Source organism: Lepeophtheirus salmonis, unplaced genomic scaffold, assembly GCF_016086655.4.
Source record: "Lepeophtheirus salmonis unplaced genomic scaffold, UVic_Lsal_1.4 unplaced_contig_75_pilon, whole genome shotgun sequence".
Classification (NCBI taxonomy): domain Eukaryota; kingdom Metazoa; phylum Arthropoda; class Copepoda; order Siphonostomatoida; family Caligidae; genus Lepeophtheirus; species Lepeophtheirus salmonis.
The window spans coordinates 53,427-72,361 of record NW_027295901.1 but is presented as its reverse complement, the minus strand read 5'-3'; the positions used below and the strand labels follow the sequence as shown (position 1 = coordinate 72,361).

Sequence of the window (18,935 nt, the reverse complement as noted above, 5' to 3'; positions counted from 1 at the left end):
TTCCGTATATAGAAAGGTCAGGTAGGCTAGAATGACTCCAATATCGATCCTCAATTCTACCCAAATCTTACAAAGGACTTCCACTTATAACTCTGGAAATAAACCATCATAGTTACTCTCTGTAATTCATGAGCTCACACACCAGTCATTACTTAAATACTTTGATGTTCCCTTCTCAAAAATTAAATAATAATGATAAGTCTTTTGTAAATTTAAAAAAAAACTTTGTCCGGATTTCCAAGTAGAAAAAGTCAATCCCGTTTTCGAGGACATGTTTAATCCACCTCTATTTACACTATACATAATTAAAATAATAGATGATATAATTTTTCCAAACCAGAAAGCTACTTTCTATCGATAATATCAAATAACAAATGTTATTTTGACTTCCTTATTTTGACATATATAGGAAGGAGTTTTTTATATGTAGGAATGCTGTTTATATATTTTGAGGTAAAAAAAAATAATATGGGGAGGCTCTTGTATAAACCTAATTAAAGTAGAAATAACAAGCTTCATGGGGATTAACATGAATGAAAAACAATGAACTTAAAAAATAAAGTGTTTCAAAAGTTTTTCTAATTTATTATTTCTACAATTGATTTCCCTAAAGTTACATGCATAAATTATTATAAAAGATATATTGTACAATCTACATGCTTACATATATACATAGTGCATTTTCTATGCACTAAGCAGTGCAGCATTCTCTCCCTTATTTTATACTCAAATAAAACGCATCATAAATATTTATTATGATGAACTTGATTAATTATATTCATTTTGAGTGAGTATATAGTATTTGATTATATAGATACTTTATGATTTTACATATTTGGGATAATAAAATAATTTTTCATAGGTTAGTTGACTGATGAATTGCCTGTTTTTTATAAGCAATTTAATTTGTAGTTTGTTTTTATAAAAGGAAATTGAAATAATAATAACAATTTTTATGTACACGGCGCAGATCATAAATTGACTGTAAAATGAAATAAAACTTTGATATACTGAAATTAATTATAATTTTGGAAAATTTTATAAATATATACATAAATAGTTACATTTTTAGCCTTCTGCTGGTACTGTTGGTACATATTTAAAAAAAAATCTATACATTCTTATTTATAAGTCATTATTTAATCAAGAGTTTCCCAATCTTGACAAATTCCTAAGATTTCTGTTCCATTTTTTAATCAACTTTTAATCCCCCTCACTTTTAGAGACTATCCCTTTATCTATGTCATATGAGGTAAATTAATTTGTTTTATTTTACAGAAAAATATTTTTTTTATTAATAATATTCATAAATGAATATTATATCATTATACATATAAACACAATACGGTAGTATGCTGTTTGAATTTAGTTTGAATCTTTACAGGCATAGTACTTTGAATAAATTAAATATTCAACAAACACGACAGCAACGACTAATGGAAAAAGTGTTCATCACTACTCCGTTATCAATTAATTATCCTTCGACATAATGGATTATTCCTATTGGAAAATTCTCATGGATTAACTAACAAGCATAATATTAGGTAAATTTTTGGTGATAACTGAAAATCAATGCTGACTAAATCTTGTTATACCTACATCATACCCTTCAGTAGCCACTTGATTGTGCGAATCCTCTGGTTTGCCAAAAATGACAAGTCAGTTGTCCTGTTCCTTTTTCTTACCTCCTACATACGTATATATTTATTTATAACTAAAGTTCAATTGTTCCAAACCTTTCCATACAATTACATCATTCGAATTACAAATATATAGTAATATTTGAGATTTCTACATTGATTATATCAACGTCATTTGTATGAGATACTTTTGTAAATGCGACTTATCCGTTTACTTTCCTGCCATGTTTTTTACAACTCATGAATGAACGGCATTAAATCTATATTTATCTCTATGGAAAAACAAGTTTATTATTAATACATACATAATACGATATCTTTCACTTTATAAAACCTTTCCTCTTAATATTTCAGTATATGTCGCGATGAATAAAAACATTGATTATACAAAAATAGTCCATATAAAGTAATATATGTAGAGCAACATTCATTCTACACATATGACTGAATTACACGGCAAGATTGAAATAGGTTTCATGATGTACATTTTATACTATATCAAAATATCTGAAGAGTTAGTAGATTTTTTGATGAACACATGGGCTGAATTGACTCATCATGATACTGCAATCTGCATTTTATCCTTTACCGCCCAAAAGTACCATACGATCATCTTCATAAAAATATATATTTAGAAGTTTATGATATGTAAATCAATAATCAAAAGCTCCAAAAAATGTTTTCTAATGAAGGATGTGGCTATTAGGGAGGGAGTGATGAAAATGTCTATTATCATCTGTCTACAGTCTGTAGGCAACATGGTTTTAGATTGCAATGTAATATTTTTGGATAAACAGTAATTCATACGGAACGGAACTTCTATTTATCATTTCCAGTTCATATTTATGAGGAAAAATATTGAAATACTAGCAGTTTTGCCAAGAGTAGTCAGGCATCGACGAACAAGCAAACTTTGTTTAAAACCTATACAAGATAACTCCCAATGAAATCCTTAGTTTTAATCTGTGTTTTTCATGAGCAAACTCAAACATAGTTGCTTCATACTTGGATGTTCTCTACTCAATTATGAGATAATAAAAACTTTATACCTTTTTGTTTTTTGACATGATGTGCCAGGGAGTACTTTAGTCTGTAGACTGACTACTTGACTGATCATTATTAGCTACACATTTTTTCTAAAATACATCTAAAGTTATTTTCGTACTTTTCATTTTTTAATAGGAGCTTTTGCTACACACGCTCATTGTTAGAAATGACTCATCAACTTATATCTATATTAATAAATCTAAGTTTGTCTGTATTTCTGTTTGTATGCAATACGTTCATGTATTTTTGTTCGAAGAAATATCAATGTAGTTTATTAATGAAATCTCACAGAGCGTGCCATTATATTAAAAAAAGAAAGGGAAGCATTTGTAGTTTAGAGTTGCATAAAATATGAGTTTAGGCTTCTTTTTTTTCTCAAGTTTTTTATTATTCTTGAAGAGAGAACATCTAAGTATTGAGTAGCTAGGTGTCAGTGTGCTCATAAAGAAAATTCAGAGACTAACACTGAGGATTTTATGGGGAGTTATCTTCTATATTATTAAAACAAAGTTTGCTTGTTCGTTGATGCCTTATATCTAAGTCCGGACAAAGCTTTGTACTACCACTAGTATTTTATAAGTAGCAGAACATAAAGTATAGCGGTGAATTGTCCTAAGTTATACTTACTACCATTTTCTGTTGAACAAAACAATACTCTGAGAGGATCACCACAAATCAATTTTTAGTTTAATGATTTTTCATATAGATTTAAAGTGCTGTATCCTCAGAATAACTTCTATTCGTCAATTAAATCAATGATTCCGATATTGCCACTTATGAGATATTGGTTCGTACCTCAGGATATAAGATTGAGTATCTATCTCTAAAAGTACATAGTATGTATGTGTGCATATATTATTTTTAAGTATGTTAATTTGATTCTTCAGATGGAGGTATCATGTAGCTATATAAGTCTAGACTTTTTTTGTATGTATTTATACGTGGTGTAACGAAAAAATATACTCAATTTTACTTAATCAAGAATAACAACCTGTAGCAAATTAATACATGAGAATTGACAGTTTTTATATCTTATGTATATTTATAAGTTTGTTTTTGGTGTTATCAAACATGGAATCCAAAACTTTCCTATAGAGTAGTCTCAAATCTAGCAAATAGACGTACGAAAAAACTAAACATGAGCCTATAATTTTTTTTTTTTGACCTTTGAGGTAATTGAGAGGCTGTTTTTGACCGAAATAAAGACTCATTTCCCTTCTCTTTTTCAATATCTCTCTCCTTTTCTCTGTCTCTCTCTACATCCTTCTTTCTCTTTTTTCCTACCTTCATTTTTTGTTTCTATTCCCCTGTATTCAGCCCTCCAACGCGTTTTTTTTCGAAAAAAGATCAAATATAACATTTCTTGGAATGTTTTTCGAAAATCCACACCAATTTAGAGGAAGTAAATTCTTTAGGAAACTAATTTTGAAAAATTCCAAATCTTACATTAATTTTTTTGAAAAAATTCCAAAAATTCGTAACTACTCAGAGAAAATTAATTTTTTGGGAAAAAAAAATTAAAAAAATTATTTTTTTTTGCTGTGGTGCATAATTTGCCCGAATGACATTTTTTTTAAAGAAAATAAATCTTTAAAAAAAAATTCCTCCCCACCATGATTTGCAAAAATAAAATTCCACCCCGACCCGAATTTGTTTTTTTGTTAAAATAAAAAATTCCTTAATTTGGGGCGAGGTGGCTACAATCCTACAGTCTTCCCCCTGCAGACCCCCCTGGACATATATTTTGAATCCCATTATCATTCAAACAAGGTCTGTCCATTCCTAATAACTAGTGATGAAATTCCCGTCTATTTTTTTTTAGCTCGCACGTTTTTTTGTGTGTGTTTTTTAATTGGCAATCTGAAGAATGAAATTTCTGTTCAACAGCTGTTGTCATTGTCAACTTCCTTTTCTACTACATGCTTCCATGTCTCATTGAACATTCGTGTTTGCAGATTAACCTAGAGGATTTGTTGTTATAATTGTAAGTCCTGGTTGGACTCAGAGTAGAATTGAGGATCGACATCAGAGTAATTTTTGTCTTTATCCTTCATTATTTCCCTTTTCCCCTCCTTCCTCTTCACAGCTGATTTGCAGCTGGGTTGCTCTACTCTAAAACATTCTTCAAATTGTTTGGGTTACCATGTTGGATTTTCGTTTTTTAACATGCCCAAACTACACACGATTCTCATCACTCCCAACAATTTTGGAAAATCCCGGGTATTACTAACAGTATTCTTGGTAGTCTACAAACCAATGAAATCATTTTAAAATGGCTTAAATATTAATATTTTGACAGTTAGACATAAGCAACTCTTATAGCCCAATCACTTATTTGTAAAAAAAAATTGTGAACTGTACTGTATACAGTATATAGGAGTAGAATTCAATTTAAATTTGTATATATATATATTTTTTTTTTTTGAGTTCTCTTTTCTTATCTCCCCTATTTTTATTTTTATAATAGAAAAATTGAATTTTGTATACACACAAGTCACAACAACAGCAAATTTCTCGATTTCTCCTTCTTCCTAGTTTTATTACATTGCATACACACATACCTATATATCGTATATATAATATCTACCTACCTCTTAAATTGAAAGAAGAAAAGGTTTAAATAATGACTGTTTGTAAGAATGTGAACATTCTGTATTTCTAACTGAATCTCTATTGTATGTATATATATATCTATGTGTATATTTCCCTTTGAGGTACAAAAACCAACCCTACAAATATGTACACTGTACCTTGTCAGAGTTTTATGGTTTAATGGAATATATTTATATGGTTCCTACCGATCTACCTACATCATATGTTTAGCTGGACTGTACCAAAAGATAGATAGATAAACAGTGTTTTCACTGACGTCATGAATTCAATCATTATTGAAGAAGATGCCATTTTGGAGGCTCAGGGTTGATGTTTTTAATACATCAAATACACCAATTGATGAAACTCCATCAAATGGCTTTAAATGTTTAAAAAAAAGACTAATTGTTAATTTGTATCTACAACATGGAAATAAGATTGTAGAACGAGGTAATAACATATTTTGAATACATTATTGTTAGCATTATCCTAAGAACTTGGGGTAAAATTAATTTATCCCAATCTACGGGCATCATGTTAATTTGATATTTTCATTGACCACTAGGAAGATTGACTGCCATGACTTGCAAAATTTTCTAAATTACACAATTTGAGGTAATTTCCGATCATTGCTTTATAGGATAAGATATTCAATAAAACTAGTCAATAGAGGGATAGTTTTTTGATAGACGGTAAGGTTCAAGTCCTTATATTTGTTGGTCTCATTTTGAAATCAAATAGCTGACTGTTTTCCTGAATCTTAATCAAAAAAGGTATTTTTTTTCTTTTAAAAATTGGTTGTCTAGACCTTCATAATGCACGATATCAACAATGCTGACGTAAAAACGCTCTATATGATGTACGCACAAGTTGTATGTTGTATAAGCAGATTGTACAACCGGCAATATTTTCCTCTAATTACGCTTTATTTAATTACAACATTAGTCCTTTTAATTACTAATTATACATTAATGACTCACATTTAATTTTGATCTAAGAAAACTACTACATTCAATAATACATATTAATGAGAAATTGCATTTGAACCTTATGATACAACGTGTCCCACCGAATCGTAAATGAAACTTTGGAAAGGTTTGATTGACTTAAAAAATATTTTCCTGATTTTCCGCCGATATATTATGTGGTGCAATACTAAAAGAAAAAATATATTCTGTGTCAAATTTCTTCAACAGACCAAAGTATATTGAGATGGAGGCAAAATAAATCGTTTGCCAGTGCTTCAGGACGCGGGACGGCAACCAGAGTCTTTAGAGGAAGCCTGGAATTCACAAGGCAAAAAAAAAAAAATAATAATAATCAAAAGTGGTAAGAAGACAATCTGGCGAGTTTCTGGGCCTGTTCAATGTGGCCAACGTCTTTACTGAACTGCAACCCTTTGACTATGGGATCTCGGGTGACATCAAGACGAAGGCCTGTGCCACCTCCTATGTGAATGTGGATGCCCGAAAGGTGTCTGTGGAGAAGGTGTTGGCTCACATGTCGGAGAAGTACGTGAAGAAGACCGAAGCCACGGTGGAAGCTAATGGTGGCCACTTTAAGATTTAGTTATTTATATAAATTTAAAAAACTAATTTAAATCTCATTATTTTATAACTAGTACTTTTTAAGATTCTTGACAAAGTTGAGCCTGAGAGAATTAGTTCGCGATTCGAAGGGACACACTGTAATGTGCCAGATAATACTTATCCATCAAAGATTTTCATCTCAATGTCATAAAGGATATCATTAATACATCAACCATCCATAGAATATTCAATTATAACCTTATTCTATTGGATATAGATAATAAAGACAATTATTACCTATTCAGGTGGGTTGGAGGGTCTGAAACCCAACTGAATTAAGGAATTTTTGTTTTTTCCTAGAAAATTTAATATTTGATTTTTTTTTCAAAAAATTGAATTTTATTTCGCAAAAAAATTTTCACCAATTAAATTTCCTGTGCATAGCTTAAGATTTTTGAAATTTTTCGTAGAAAAATTTCATATTTAAATTTTTTCTCTATAGAAATTTATTGTGAACTGCGGATTTTTGTAATTTTTGTAATTTCCTAAAAATTCAATTTTTAGTATGTATTTGTTACAAAAAAATTGAATTTTTGGTTGATAGCTCTGTATTTTTGATTTTTTTTTCTTCAAAAAATCCCAAAAATCAAGCCCTTCCCAAAAAATTATCCTGCAGACACATACATTCTTCTGATTAAATGCAGTTCGTTCAATATATTCATAGTATATATTTTTGAGTATTCATTTTGTTTGAATTTGAATGAGGTTGATCAATATGCATAGAAAATAACTGACCCTTCTTCCAGATTATTTTTACGTAGGTGAAGTTTGATTTTAAAATTAAGGTATATATATCCATATATGTGTGTAATGGAGCACACAGCGTTTTGTTATGGGGTTACCTATTATTCACATCCACCTATCCATCTGTTAGACTCGTAGCAGCACTTTGTTTTTCTTTTCTTTCCTTCTTTTTTTTATTGCTTCAAGCAAGCAGAGGGACTCCTTAGTTCGTACTCCTCAAGAAGTATGGTGTGTGTCGAGAAAAAGATGAAAATGATGAGTTTGGGTGTTGCAGCTGTGCTCACTCCAACCGAGCACCCGTTTTCTTTTTTCTCACTTCATACACACACGCGCCCCAATGACTCACTATTATCGAAAAAAACTAACATATATATATATATTTTTAAATTTGTAAGGAGTATTCACCAGCTGATAATAATTTTCATTTGAAATATGTTTCGTATTTGTGTATTTTGTTTCATGTAGTGGCTAATTTTTATTTATTTTTCATGACAATAACATTCATAGTTCTGGGAACGTGCTCCTCAAGAAGCCTTCATCCAACCAACAGCAACAACATTTTAGTGAAGTGGTAATGAACAAGGACAATCGCCGGACTCATTATCATCATCACAACTCTAATTCAAATCACAACAACAATAACAATGGTAGTCATCAAACACATCCCTCTCAACTTCACCATCATTCCGCCAAGAGTAATGTCAGTAACAACAATCACATTAACAGTGTCGTCAACAACGCTATAAACAATCATGATCTCCTCATTAGCAACAATAATCATCACCACATCCATCACAATCAATCCAATAACACGAGTATTAGTACGACGTCATCATCCACTCCAAGCAGTAGCACCAACGTTCATATTCCTCCATCCACTACTATAACCCACGAGCCTCATAATGGGAATACCAGACAAAATGAATTAGGTAAGTGCTCTTCATGGAGGAGTTTTTCTATTTGATTGCATTTTGAATAAATTAATTGTTATAATTGATGTGTGTATGTACAAACAACATACATAAATATTTGTGTTGAAAATCCAGGGCGCCCGCATGATTATATTTTGGAGGGACACTTGGTTTTGAAAATAAATTAAATTAAAAAATTTTGAAAAAAATTTCAAATATTAAAATTTGTCGAAAAAAATCTAAAAATCCATATCAATTCAAAGAAAATCAATTTTTTTGGAAAAGAAAACCAAAAATTAAATTTTTTTGAAAGAAATTTCAAACTCCTTACCAATTCACCAAAAATTAAATTTTTTGAAAAAATTTCCAATATTAAATTTGTTTAAAATACATACCAATTTTTAGAAAATTATTTTTTTTGAAAAGAAGAAACCTAAAATTAAAACTTTTTGAAACAAATTTCAAAACACCATACCTATTCACAAAAAATTAAATTTTAAATATAATTTTTTTTTTAAATACATACCAATTCACAGAAAATCAATGTTTTTGAAAAAAAATAAAACCCAAAAATTATAATTTTTGGAAACAAATTTCAAAAGTCCATACCTATTCACAGAAAATTAAACTTTAAATATTAAATTTTAGATAAAAAATTTCAAAAATCCATAGCTATTCTCAGAAAGTTAAATTTTTTCGGAAAACATTACTAGTAAAAAACAAAAATTGCTGATTTTTTTTTTGGGGGGAGGGGTCTACAGCCTTCTGGCCCACCCGCTGCGGACGGCCCTGGATTTGGTCCGAGACGAATTTATTTCGGTTCGGTTTACATGAATTTTTTCTTCACAACTACCTTTTTTATAAATTATGGATGCTTTGTTTTTTTCATAGAGCACGGTTTTACCTCGCTAACACAAAAATACCTAATGTATTTTATTGTCCGGTGCATATTCCCTCGTCTCAATTGATACTATTTCATAGATGATTCTTTTTGATTAAAAAGATTTAATAAGTTATATACGTATACTCCGTTTCCGAAAGGATTGGAATACATTTTCTTGTTGATTCGTCGTCGTATATATATATGTTGCGTACAATTAGCAATATCTGTACAATTTGCAACTTGTACAAGTTTAAATTTCTTTGTCTTAAAATACAATATTTAATTACAACATTGGTCATTTTAATTACCAATTAGATTAACTGATACTATCATTTCATTTTGATCTATTAAAATTACATGGTTATTTTGTATTTATGAGTAACAGAAGCCTGAGTATTTGAACTTTAGAATGTCCCCAATAATACTTATATTTTAGAAATTTGTATTAAAATAGACAAAAATGAATTCATTAATATATCAGTCATCCAAGGAATATTCAATTAAGGTATTATCCTCAGCCCAAGTTCCGTAAATCCTTTATTTCTATATATAGTGATGACGTTAGGAACAAAGTAGAGTTTTTGACTTCTTTGGTCATATTTAAGGAATATCACCGATCAGGGCGTCCGCAGATATATATATTTTTATGTTTCTCTTGTATATTTTGGCCGAATGACCTTCTTTTGTTTTGTTGATAAGTTGAATAGTGATCAGTTCTCAATGCAGTGGACTCCGTAATATCCAATATCTCCTCTTCCCGCTCCCCCTGACAACTGAACGTCATAAATGTATGACCCCCTAACCTAGCCTATTATGTAGAAAAGCTAATTAATTTAAATTGGGCATTGTTTTATAGGATTCTCTTTCTTTGCTCCTTTTGTTAGAAATAAAATAATTCATAATATTAAACATTTTATTTTGACATGGAGATGTTCGAGAGGTTTAAAAAGATTGATTGTAATTGAGTAGGTACTATATTAATTTACTTAGGCTTAAAGTGTAGAAACTTAATTCATCACACTTTTCTATATGATTAATTGCATTCATGATGCCCCCTATTATCCATGTTACATATTATAATAATGTATGTCTTCTCAAATTGAACTGTCTCGTGTGTACCTTCATACGTAAGAATGAGGGCATTAAAACATGTAGCAATACGATTATTCAGTATTATACAATGATTTACATACCACCTATAAATCAATATACATGGATATATATTAGCTGTAGTGGTGGTCTCATTGGTGATAAAGATAGGACGGACCGAAGTTTTCTTATTTAACCTAAACGAAATTTGATACAGCCTAAGGTGACCTTTTCACTGATTCATGATGCCGAAACAATCAGTATCCAATACTACTACTATTAACTATATAACTATAAGTCATTATTAGAATTATATATTTGCATCTCACGACCTCTCATGCAGAAAGATACATAAAAAAAACCCAAAATCAGTTGGCAGATATAATAGATAAGGCGGAAAAGAAGAAGAAACTTCCACTGCTGACAACCAAATACAGTGTACATTTTTGTCTATGTGAGCATAGCCCTATCTTGCTAACACCAAAATGTACAGTATATTCTGTTGTCATCTCTTGATGTTTGTGCATATTTTCTAAGTTCTCAGTTCTCTGAAAGTTGATTGATTAGTTATAATTAGCTCCTTTTAAACTGTGAACAATTTTCAACAATGAATGAACATTAGGTTCTATGTTGGTAAGAATTGACAAACTATCAACTGATTTTGGTACTTTTTCCCCAGTTTCTTAAGGGAAGAAAGGTTGAGTGATAAAATAAAGGTAACAAAGTATGAGGTAAAGCCGTGTGGAATAAAGGACTCTAGGCAAAGAGTAGAGACTCAAGGCAAGGAAGGTAGGGTTTAGTATTTGTCAATTCTGACTTGCTTAAAATTAGAAGCTGCTACATGTTCCTCCAGCGGGGCACGCAGCCAGTGTGTGTGTGTGCGGGAGGGGGGATTGATGAAGTGAGTCTCCCCCTAGCCAAACGAGAAGAATTAGGGCGACCACGTTAGGAACATATTATTCCCTGTGTTTTAAATTGAACTGTTTATTTTTTCCTTGACCGCTCTTTCCCTCGAGTCCTTCTGTGTGGATGACGAAACGATTGAACTTTTTATGTAGATAGATGTCGCTCCAAGCACGAATAAATATAGATAGACTCTAAGTTCGATATAAATAATATCTTTTTTAACTGCGATTAATTATTAATCAATACAATCAACAACTTTTTAAGATTTGAAAAGTCCCTTGGATTTTTTTTAAACTGTAAAACTTTGAGATGCCGAAGCCTGTTCGGATTGCGGATTTCAGACTTAAAATCCGAAAACTCTCGTATGTTTTTTAAGATATGTTTAAGTTGGAGTTTCGGGTTGGCTCTCAGATATTTTCAGATAATACAAGGGTACTTACACCTATTTCTAATTGGTGATCTCACCAAATCCATTTGCCACTCCTAAAATATTAAAGTATACATACAATATGATTAAAACTAGTAGGGTCCAAGTTACTTTTTTTTTTTTCGCAAAAAACTTGTTTTTATGCTAATTTATAGTTAATTTATCTCCCACCGTACACAAGTAATATTTCAAGGATACGTTAAACTAATAGCTGATTAGTTTCTTCCTACTCATCCATCTTTTTTTTATGTATAAGGTTAACGAGTATATACACTGGCAAAAAAAGTTTGGAAAAAATACTTGTTCGTCATTTTCATCAATGTTGATTACTTTTCCAATATTTTTTTACTTTAACCCGATTAAAATTGTTATGAAAAAAATACAACCATAAAATATTTTCGTAATTATTTGTCTGTTTTGGCCAGGCCTAATTTCATATCTAATGTTTCTCTCTGATAAGTATGAGAGATTGGTCGTCAATTCCTTCAGAATGGTTATCATTCAATCCTGAAGACGCAATCCATCCTTCTGGACAGAGATTATTTGAAAGGAAGTTTTATTTTCAACAAAACAACAACCCAAAAAATACATCCAAGCACTGCAAATACTTTTTAGAAAAGAAAAAAACCTCTCACATCAGCTCAATGTCCTGATTTGAACCCAATAGAGCTTTTGTGGGAACAACTTGACCAAAAAGTTTGGAAAAAGTGCCCCACAAGAAAGATGAATTGTGGAACATTTTGATAAATGCTTGGAACGATATTACACCTGCCTACCTTGAAAAACTAACGGCAAGAACTAATTAAGATTTATTTTTGGTTTGTATCAAGTTTATAGCATATATAAAAATATTTGTTCTCTCCTCATGAATGAAAAAATAATGAGAACAGGTTTAGCAAATAAAATAAAAAACCAGGTAGGAACTACACAAAGTCCGGGCATCTTCTATTACAATTTAATTTTTATCCACGGAGATCAGTATAAAAACTATAGTGACCCTTGCACGCTTGAATTTTGAAAATAAGGATCTACCCAAGGTAAATAGAAAGACAAGGTTATACCATAACGCGTGTACGACTGATGTTTGACTTCCACCACGACGCTTTTCTTATTGACGTCATAGTAGATAAGTGGTTGTGTGTTTTGTCAAATCTGTTTTTCTTGCCCAGAAGTCTGTACGATCCATTAAATTGAAAATTCTAGAAATAGTGACGTCATAGACTATGAGTGGTTGCGTTTTTTTTGTCAAACTCTGCCTGTCTCACCTAGCAGTCTAGCTCTGCATTTCCATTAACCTTGAGATAAATCTATATTAATAAAGCAATGTTTGTCTGTATATATGTTTGTGTTATGTACACATTGTTTTCTTTCAGTTATCACGCAAACTTTCCTCGGAAAAGAAAAAAAGAAAAAGCCCGAAATCATCCAGTAGTTAGCCAAATAAGTCAATCATACCAATTGCTATTTATCTCTTTTGTACTCCCAGCCTAGCATAGTCATATTATTTCTCTACAATTTTAAAATGAATTACATACATATATTTTGTAATATTAAAATATACATTGTATTTTATTCCATACTGTATTATAATTTTGTTAGGAATATTCTATTAGAGGTGTAGCTATAAATTTGCATTTCTATATGGTATCCAAATTTTATTCATATAAATAATAAAATAACCAATAAATATTATATAAACGACATGGAATCGACAAGAAATTCGGTTCCTGTTCTTTTGGAAACAGGAACAATAAGAATAGAAAAACTTTATCAATAAGAATACATAATGAAATAGCCATGACTATTCATTAAGAGGAGGGAATTGACAGCTGACACAAAAATACATAACCCCATATATAGAGTAATTATTTAAAGTTGTATCTTGAATATAAGTTTAGTTTTTATTTTTAACAGCGAGCGCGTGTACCTAAAGTGGAGCCTGTGATTATGATTATTCTTTCATTCTTGTTGAGATAATATTTAAGGATTGAATAGATTTGTGAGAGTGTGCTTATGAAAAACAAAGATTAACACTAAGGATTTGAAGGGAAATTACCTTATCTTTAATTAAAATAACGTTTGCCTGTTCATCGATGTTGAATAACTCCGGGCAATGTAAGATACTACAAGTAGTAATTAATAAGAGTATTAATATCTTGTAGGTTACTCTCGAGAATATGGACAATTTTCACATCCCTAAGTATTGAATAAACTAAAAAAGAAACAAAAGAGAGGATTGCAGTTAACTATTTCCTTAATAATTTGTAAATCCAGAATGTATTCATGTAATATAAAAACAATATCAAACAAAGGTCGTGTAAAGGAGAAAATCGCAAAGTACTATTTACGTATTGTATGCATATATACATCACAATAATTCATTGCCATATTTTAGTCCTTTATGGGCTTTGTATTCAAACTTGTGGGATGAGTTTAAAGTTAGCTGCTATATTTTAGAACCTTTATTTGATTAAAAGACTTATATTGGCCCCAATAAGGGTTTTCAAATAAAACTTGTCAACTTCTCATTCTTTTATTGAGACAATCAATTTTGGCTACTTTAATTCCAATTTCCAGCGACTCCAAAGGGTTATTAAGAGTAATGTGTTGACAGAAATAGACAATCATTCGTTGAGAAATACAAAAAAGTAATCAATCTAGCTTGCTTTACTGTTGAGCGACAACATATATATATACCTATATTGAAAAAAATGTAGACTATATCTCTATATAAGTAAACATATGTATATATTAGAAACTTAGTTACAGTGGAGGAAAATAATGAATCAAGATTTAATATTTGTAGGAAGTCGAGTTTTTCTATTTGTAGATAAGAACCCCTTTTAAGAAAGCATCCCTGTTTGTCTGTTTCCCTGACTCCCTCTCATCGCATATTAAAACCAATCTCTCCCTTATTCATACCCTTGATTATATAAGGATATTCCTTTGTTGAGTATACAAGGTATGTATACAGGGTGTCCACGATTAATTGGAACTACTTTAAACTTCAACCAGATCCATAATGTGGATATTCGGGGTTAAATCATACTAATATAAATGGTTGCGTGAACAATTCCTCTATAACTTCCGCCATAATTGTTTTGACAACAAACAATAATCATCATGGAACAAGCAAGGAGAGACACCATCCTCGAATTTGCTCGCGCGGGACACAAGCCCTCTTCTATCTACAAGCTTCTTAACTACCCCAAGACCACGGTGTACCGGATCTTCAATGTCTGGTAGGTTGAGGGGAAGGTCTGCCACAAGGCTCACAACATGAGAAGTGACCAAATCCGCACTCCCCGCTTCCTTGAAGGCCTCCGGAAGTCCCTCAAGGCTTTGTCGGGGACTTCCTTGTCCAGGTTGGCCAAGAACCGTGAAGTGAGCAATCAGATGGTCTCCAAGGCTGGGAATGGCCAAACAACACATCCTCACTGCATCCATAAAGGCCACCAGGCTCACCAACGGTAAGCGTCTCCTTAATGACCTGAAGAGCCATGGAGGAAGAATCATCTTCTCCGACGAGAACAACTGGACTGTTGACAGAAGCTATAACGTCCAGAATGACAAGTGGCTTGCCAAGGAGAGAGAAGATGTCCCTGTGGTCTTCACCACAAAGTTCCCAGCCTCCGTGGGTTAACGCGATAAGGTACTGCCAAGTCATGGAGGAGTTCGTCATCCCCTGGATGAAGGATACGGCCGCTGGGAGGGAGTTCATATTCTAACAAGACTCAAGACTCGTCATGAGGGCTACTAACCTCTTCAACTCCCACGACATCACTTTCTGGGTTCGCAACACCTGGCCCTCCAACTCACCCGACCTCAATCTGTGAGATTACTACAGGTAGGGGAAGTTGGAGAGGGAGGTGTGCAAGGTCAGCCACAAGAGCAACGAGGCTCTGAAGGGCTCCATTACGAGGGAGTGGAATGCTGTCGATTCTGCGGAAGTCATCAGGGCATGCATACCTTTAGGGGCAGGACGGAGAAGATAGTGGCTGCTGAGGAAGGACATGTTCAATAAATTTAGTGTTTAATATCATGTCTAACTTTTTCATATTAACAAATACACTCCAAATTCCATTTTTATCAAGAAGGTTGAATTTTAAGATAGTTCCAATTTATCGTGGACACCCTGTATATCTCATGTTTCAGACTTTATATTTATAGGGTAATGATTAGTGATATAAATGATGTTTTTTTTATTTTTTTAATTCTTCTGTTATTGTTGGAATTGGTAATTTGAAGAATGAATTTTCTTTTCATTAGCATTTGTCATTATTATTTAATCATAAACCTGAGTAATCAAGTTCCTTTCTTAATACATCTAATTATAATCAAAATCTCATAGAACGCTCGTGTGTGCTTATCAAAGACGGAAAGTAATTTTGAGTATTTTTTGCGGAGTTATACGTAATTGTAAGTCTTTGCTGGACTTTGAGTAGAATTGAATATCGACATCCAAGTAATCTCCTTGTTTATTTCCTTCTCCCTTGTCAAACATGAATGTAGATGATCTAATGAAACGTCATGACAGCTAAGCTGTTCTCCTCCTAAACATTCTTCAAATGGTCAGGGTACCATGTTGATTTTCGATTTCTTTCTTTTTGACATGCCCAAAATACACAACATTTTAATCACAAATAATGATCCGTGATGCATAATAAACGTGTACAAATACAAGAAACCTTTGGGGAGATATACATAGAGGTGTATAAAACAAGTCCTGGAAAGCGGGAGTGGATTTTTCTAGTTGGTAATCTGAACAGGATTTTTATTTACCAAAGCTGTTACTATTGTTTTCAATTCATCCAAATGTAAAATAAAAGCCATTGTGTGAGCTCATGAAAGTCGAAAAGTAACTATGAGGGTTTGCACGGAAGTTATACGTGTAAGCCCTTGTAGGCCTCGGAGTAGAATTGAAGAACGACATCGAATTAATTCTATCCTATATGTCCTTTGTTATGTACGGAGTGGGATTTGTGTTAAGTTGTGGAATTTACGGCATTCAGCAAAGGAAATTGCTAATAGTTGAATGTATAGTGAGTAATTTTTAAACTTATTGAACTGCAAAATGGTTTTTCTGATGTCATGAAATGTGTATATTATTATATTTGACAGACTTAATCAATTACAATCTGAAAAGATCTTTTCATGGAAACTCTTGTTAATGATTTAATCAACTAGGATCTTATCTCCTTCACACCACGATTTACTATACTCATTAGACTTAGCTATTTATAATACACCTACAATCTACATACATAAATTTCTCAATTAATGTATGTATATACAATACATGTGTGTAGAAAAGCCTGCAGGTGCAATTTACTTTATACTTGGATTTATATTCTAAATTTTCTACACCTCTATTTTAGTACATTCAATATTTATTTCAAAATGCTAATTAAATCCTTGAATTAAATAAATTCTTTTTTCCCCTCAAAAAATAAAATATAATCTCCCTTTACCGATATTTTATTGGTTATCAATATTGTTAAACTTCCTTAAAATAACGTACAAATTTAAATATTTACGTACGTATGAACATCACGTTTGTGTGAATTATAATTTTATTCATTCACTCTTTAGCATGAGGAAGGGGCTTTAGGGGTATCGAAAAAATGTACAGGCCTTTTATTCTATTGAGAAGAACAAGTCAAAGTAAATAAGTACTTTGGAATACTTTTGGAAAAAAGCTAGTAAACAATATCATCCGGAAAAAGGTGTGACCGGCTGTTTCTTGTTTTTTAAAAAAGGCGCATGCTAAGAATAATTTTCACAGGACAACGTACACCTATATTTTATGCAAAGTAATATCATTTGTATTATTTTGCCACTCGGGAACTTTTTTTTCTCAAACTACTATAAGTAAACAACGCTCTTGCCCGATTGATAGATTTTATAGGATATATGTATATTTTAAAGTAATATTTTAATCATCATGTCAATGTAGCCCTCATTGATGCACAGAGAGGATCCAATCTAGAGTTCCTGCAGACAGTCTTGATATAAAGGTTGGATTCTTTAGGACAGGGATTCTCAACCTTTTTTTAGTGATGTACCACTTGTGAAATATTTATTTAACCCAAGTAGCCCTTACTAACACAAACATTTTTATCTTCAGTGACTGGGGCGTCGGCAGGATTATATTTTGTAGGGGGGTTTGATTTTTGAATTTTTTTGGAAAAAAATTTCAAATATTAAATTTTTTCGAATTTCTTTATTTAAAAATCTTTAGCTATTCAAAAGGAATAAACTTTTTTGATAAAAAACTTTTATAAAATCCATATCTATTCTTCTAAAAATAAGTTAATTTTCGAAATAAAAACTCAAAATCCAAAATTGTTCACAAAAAATTTCAATTTTAAAATTTTTAGAAAAAAAATTATAGATATCCATAGCTATTTAATGTTTGAATATTGTTTTTCTAAAAAAAGAATAATATAACCACTGCTAAAGGACATCTAATTGGAGAAGTCTAACAACTTTCTTAGTAATTTGCAGTCAATAGGCATGATCCAGAGGGTTGATATCTGGTCTGAATGGGCCTTGACTACATTATTCATAACATTTGGGTTCAATTTAGGCTTCTTACTAGATCCAGGTTCTCCATTCATGTCTTCATCGGGTTTTCAAGTTGTTCCTGCACGCTTTGTAATCTCTGAAGGAGTAGTTCCCGCGTGGATAAATGTTTAAATGCGGATTTTTTTGTTCCTTTTTTCATACTTCTTTGATCTGACTAGAGTTGAAGTGTATTATATTTTCTTTACACCCCGTACATATCCTTTTATGGTGGATATTTCGACAGATTTTAATCTTAATAGACTTAAGATGTTTCTTTCTTTTTTAAGACTTTGCTTTGTGTTTGTTTCATAAAAGTAATGCTAGTGGTTCTTTGGGAAAGAAAGTTTTTATGTACATATAAAATAATGAACCTACATACTATTTAGGTACATATACTTTGAGATACGAGTTTGATATGAACAAAGGCTTGCCTATTACTTTGGTCAAATTCATGAAAAATTTTAACTTTTTAATTTTTGCCAAAAAAATAAATAAATAAACCCCTGTACAATGTACATTTTACTCTTATTTTAATTAGCA

At 31.5% G+C, this 18,935-nt stretch overlaps 1 protein-coding gene across 6 annotated transcripts in view; it reads left to right on the top strand.

Moving 5' to 3' along the window:
• LOC121127513 (uncharacterized) overlaps positions 1 to 18,935 on the top strand; it is a 144,109-nt gene that overhangs the window by 77,997 nt on the left and 47,177 nt on the right. For all 6 annotated transcript variants that reach the window (XM_071893965.1, XM_071893964.1, XM_071893963.1 and 3 more), the window contains one exon: positions 8,120 to 8,541. In XM_071893965.1, the coding sequence (XP_071750066.1) occupies positions 8,120 to 8,541 (422 nt within the window). The remainder of the gene's footprint in view (positions 1 to 8,119; positions 8,542 to 18,935) is intronic.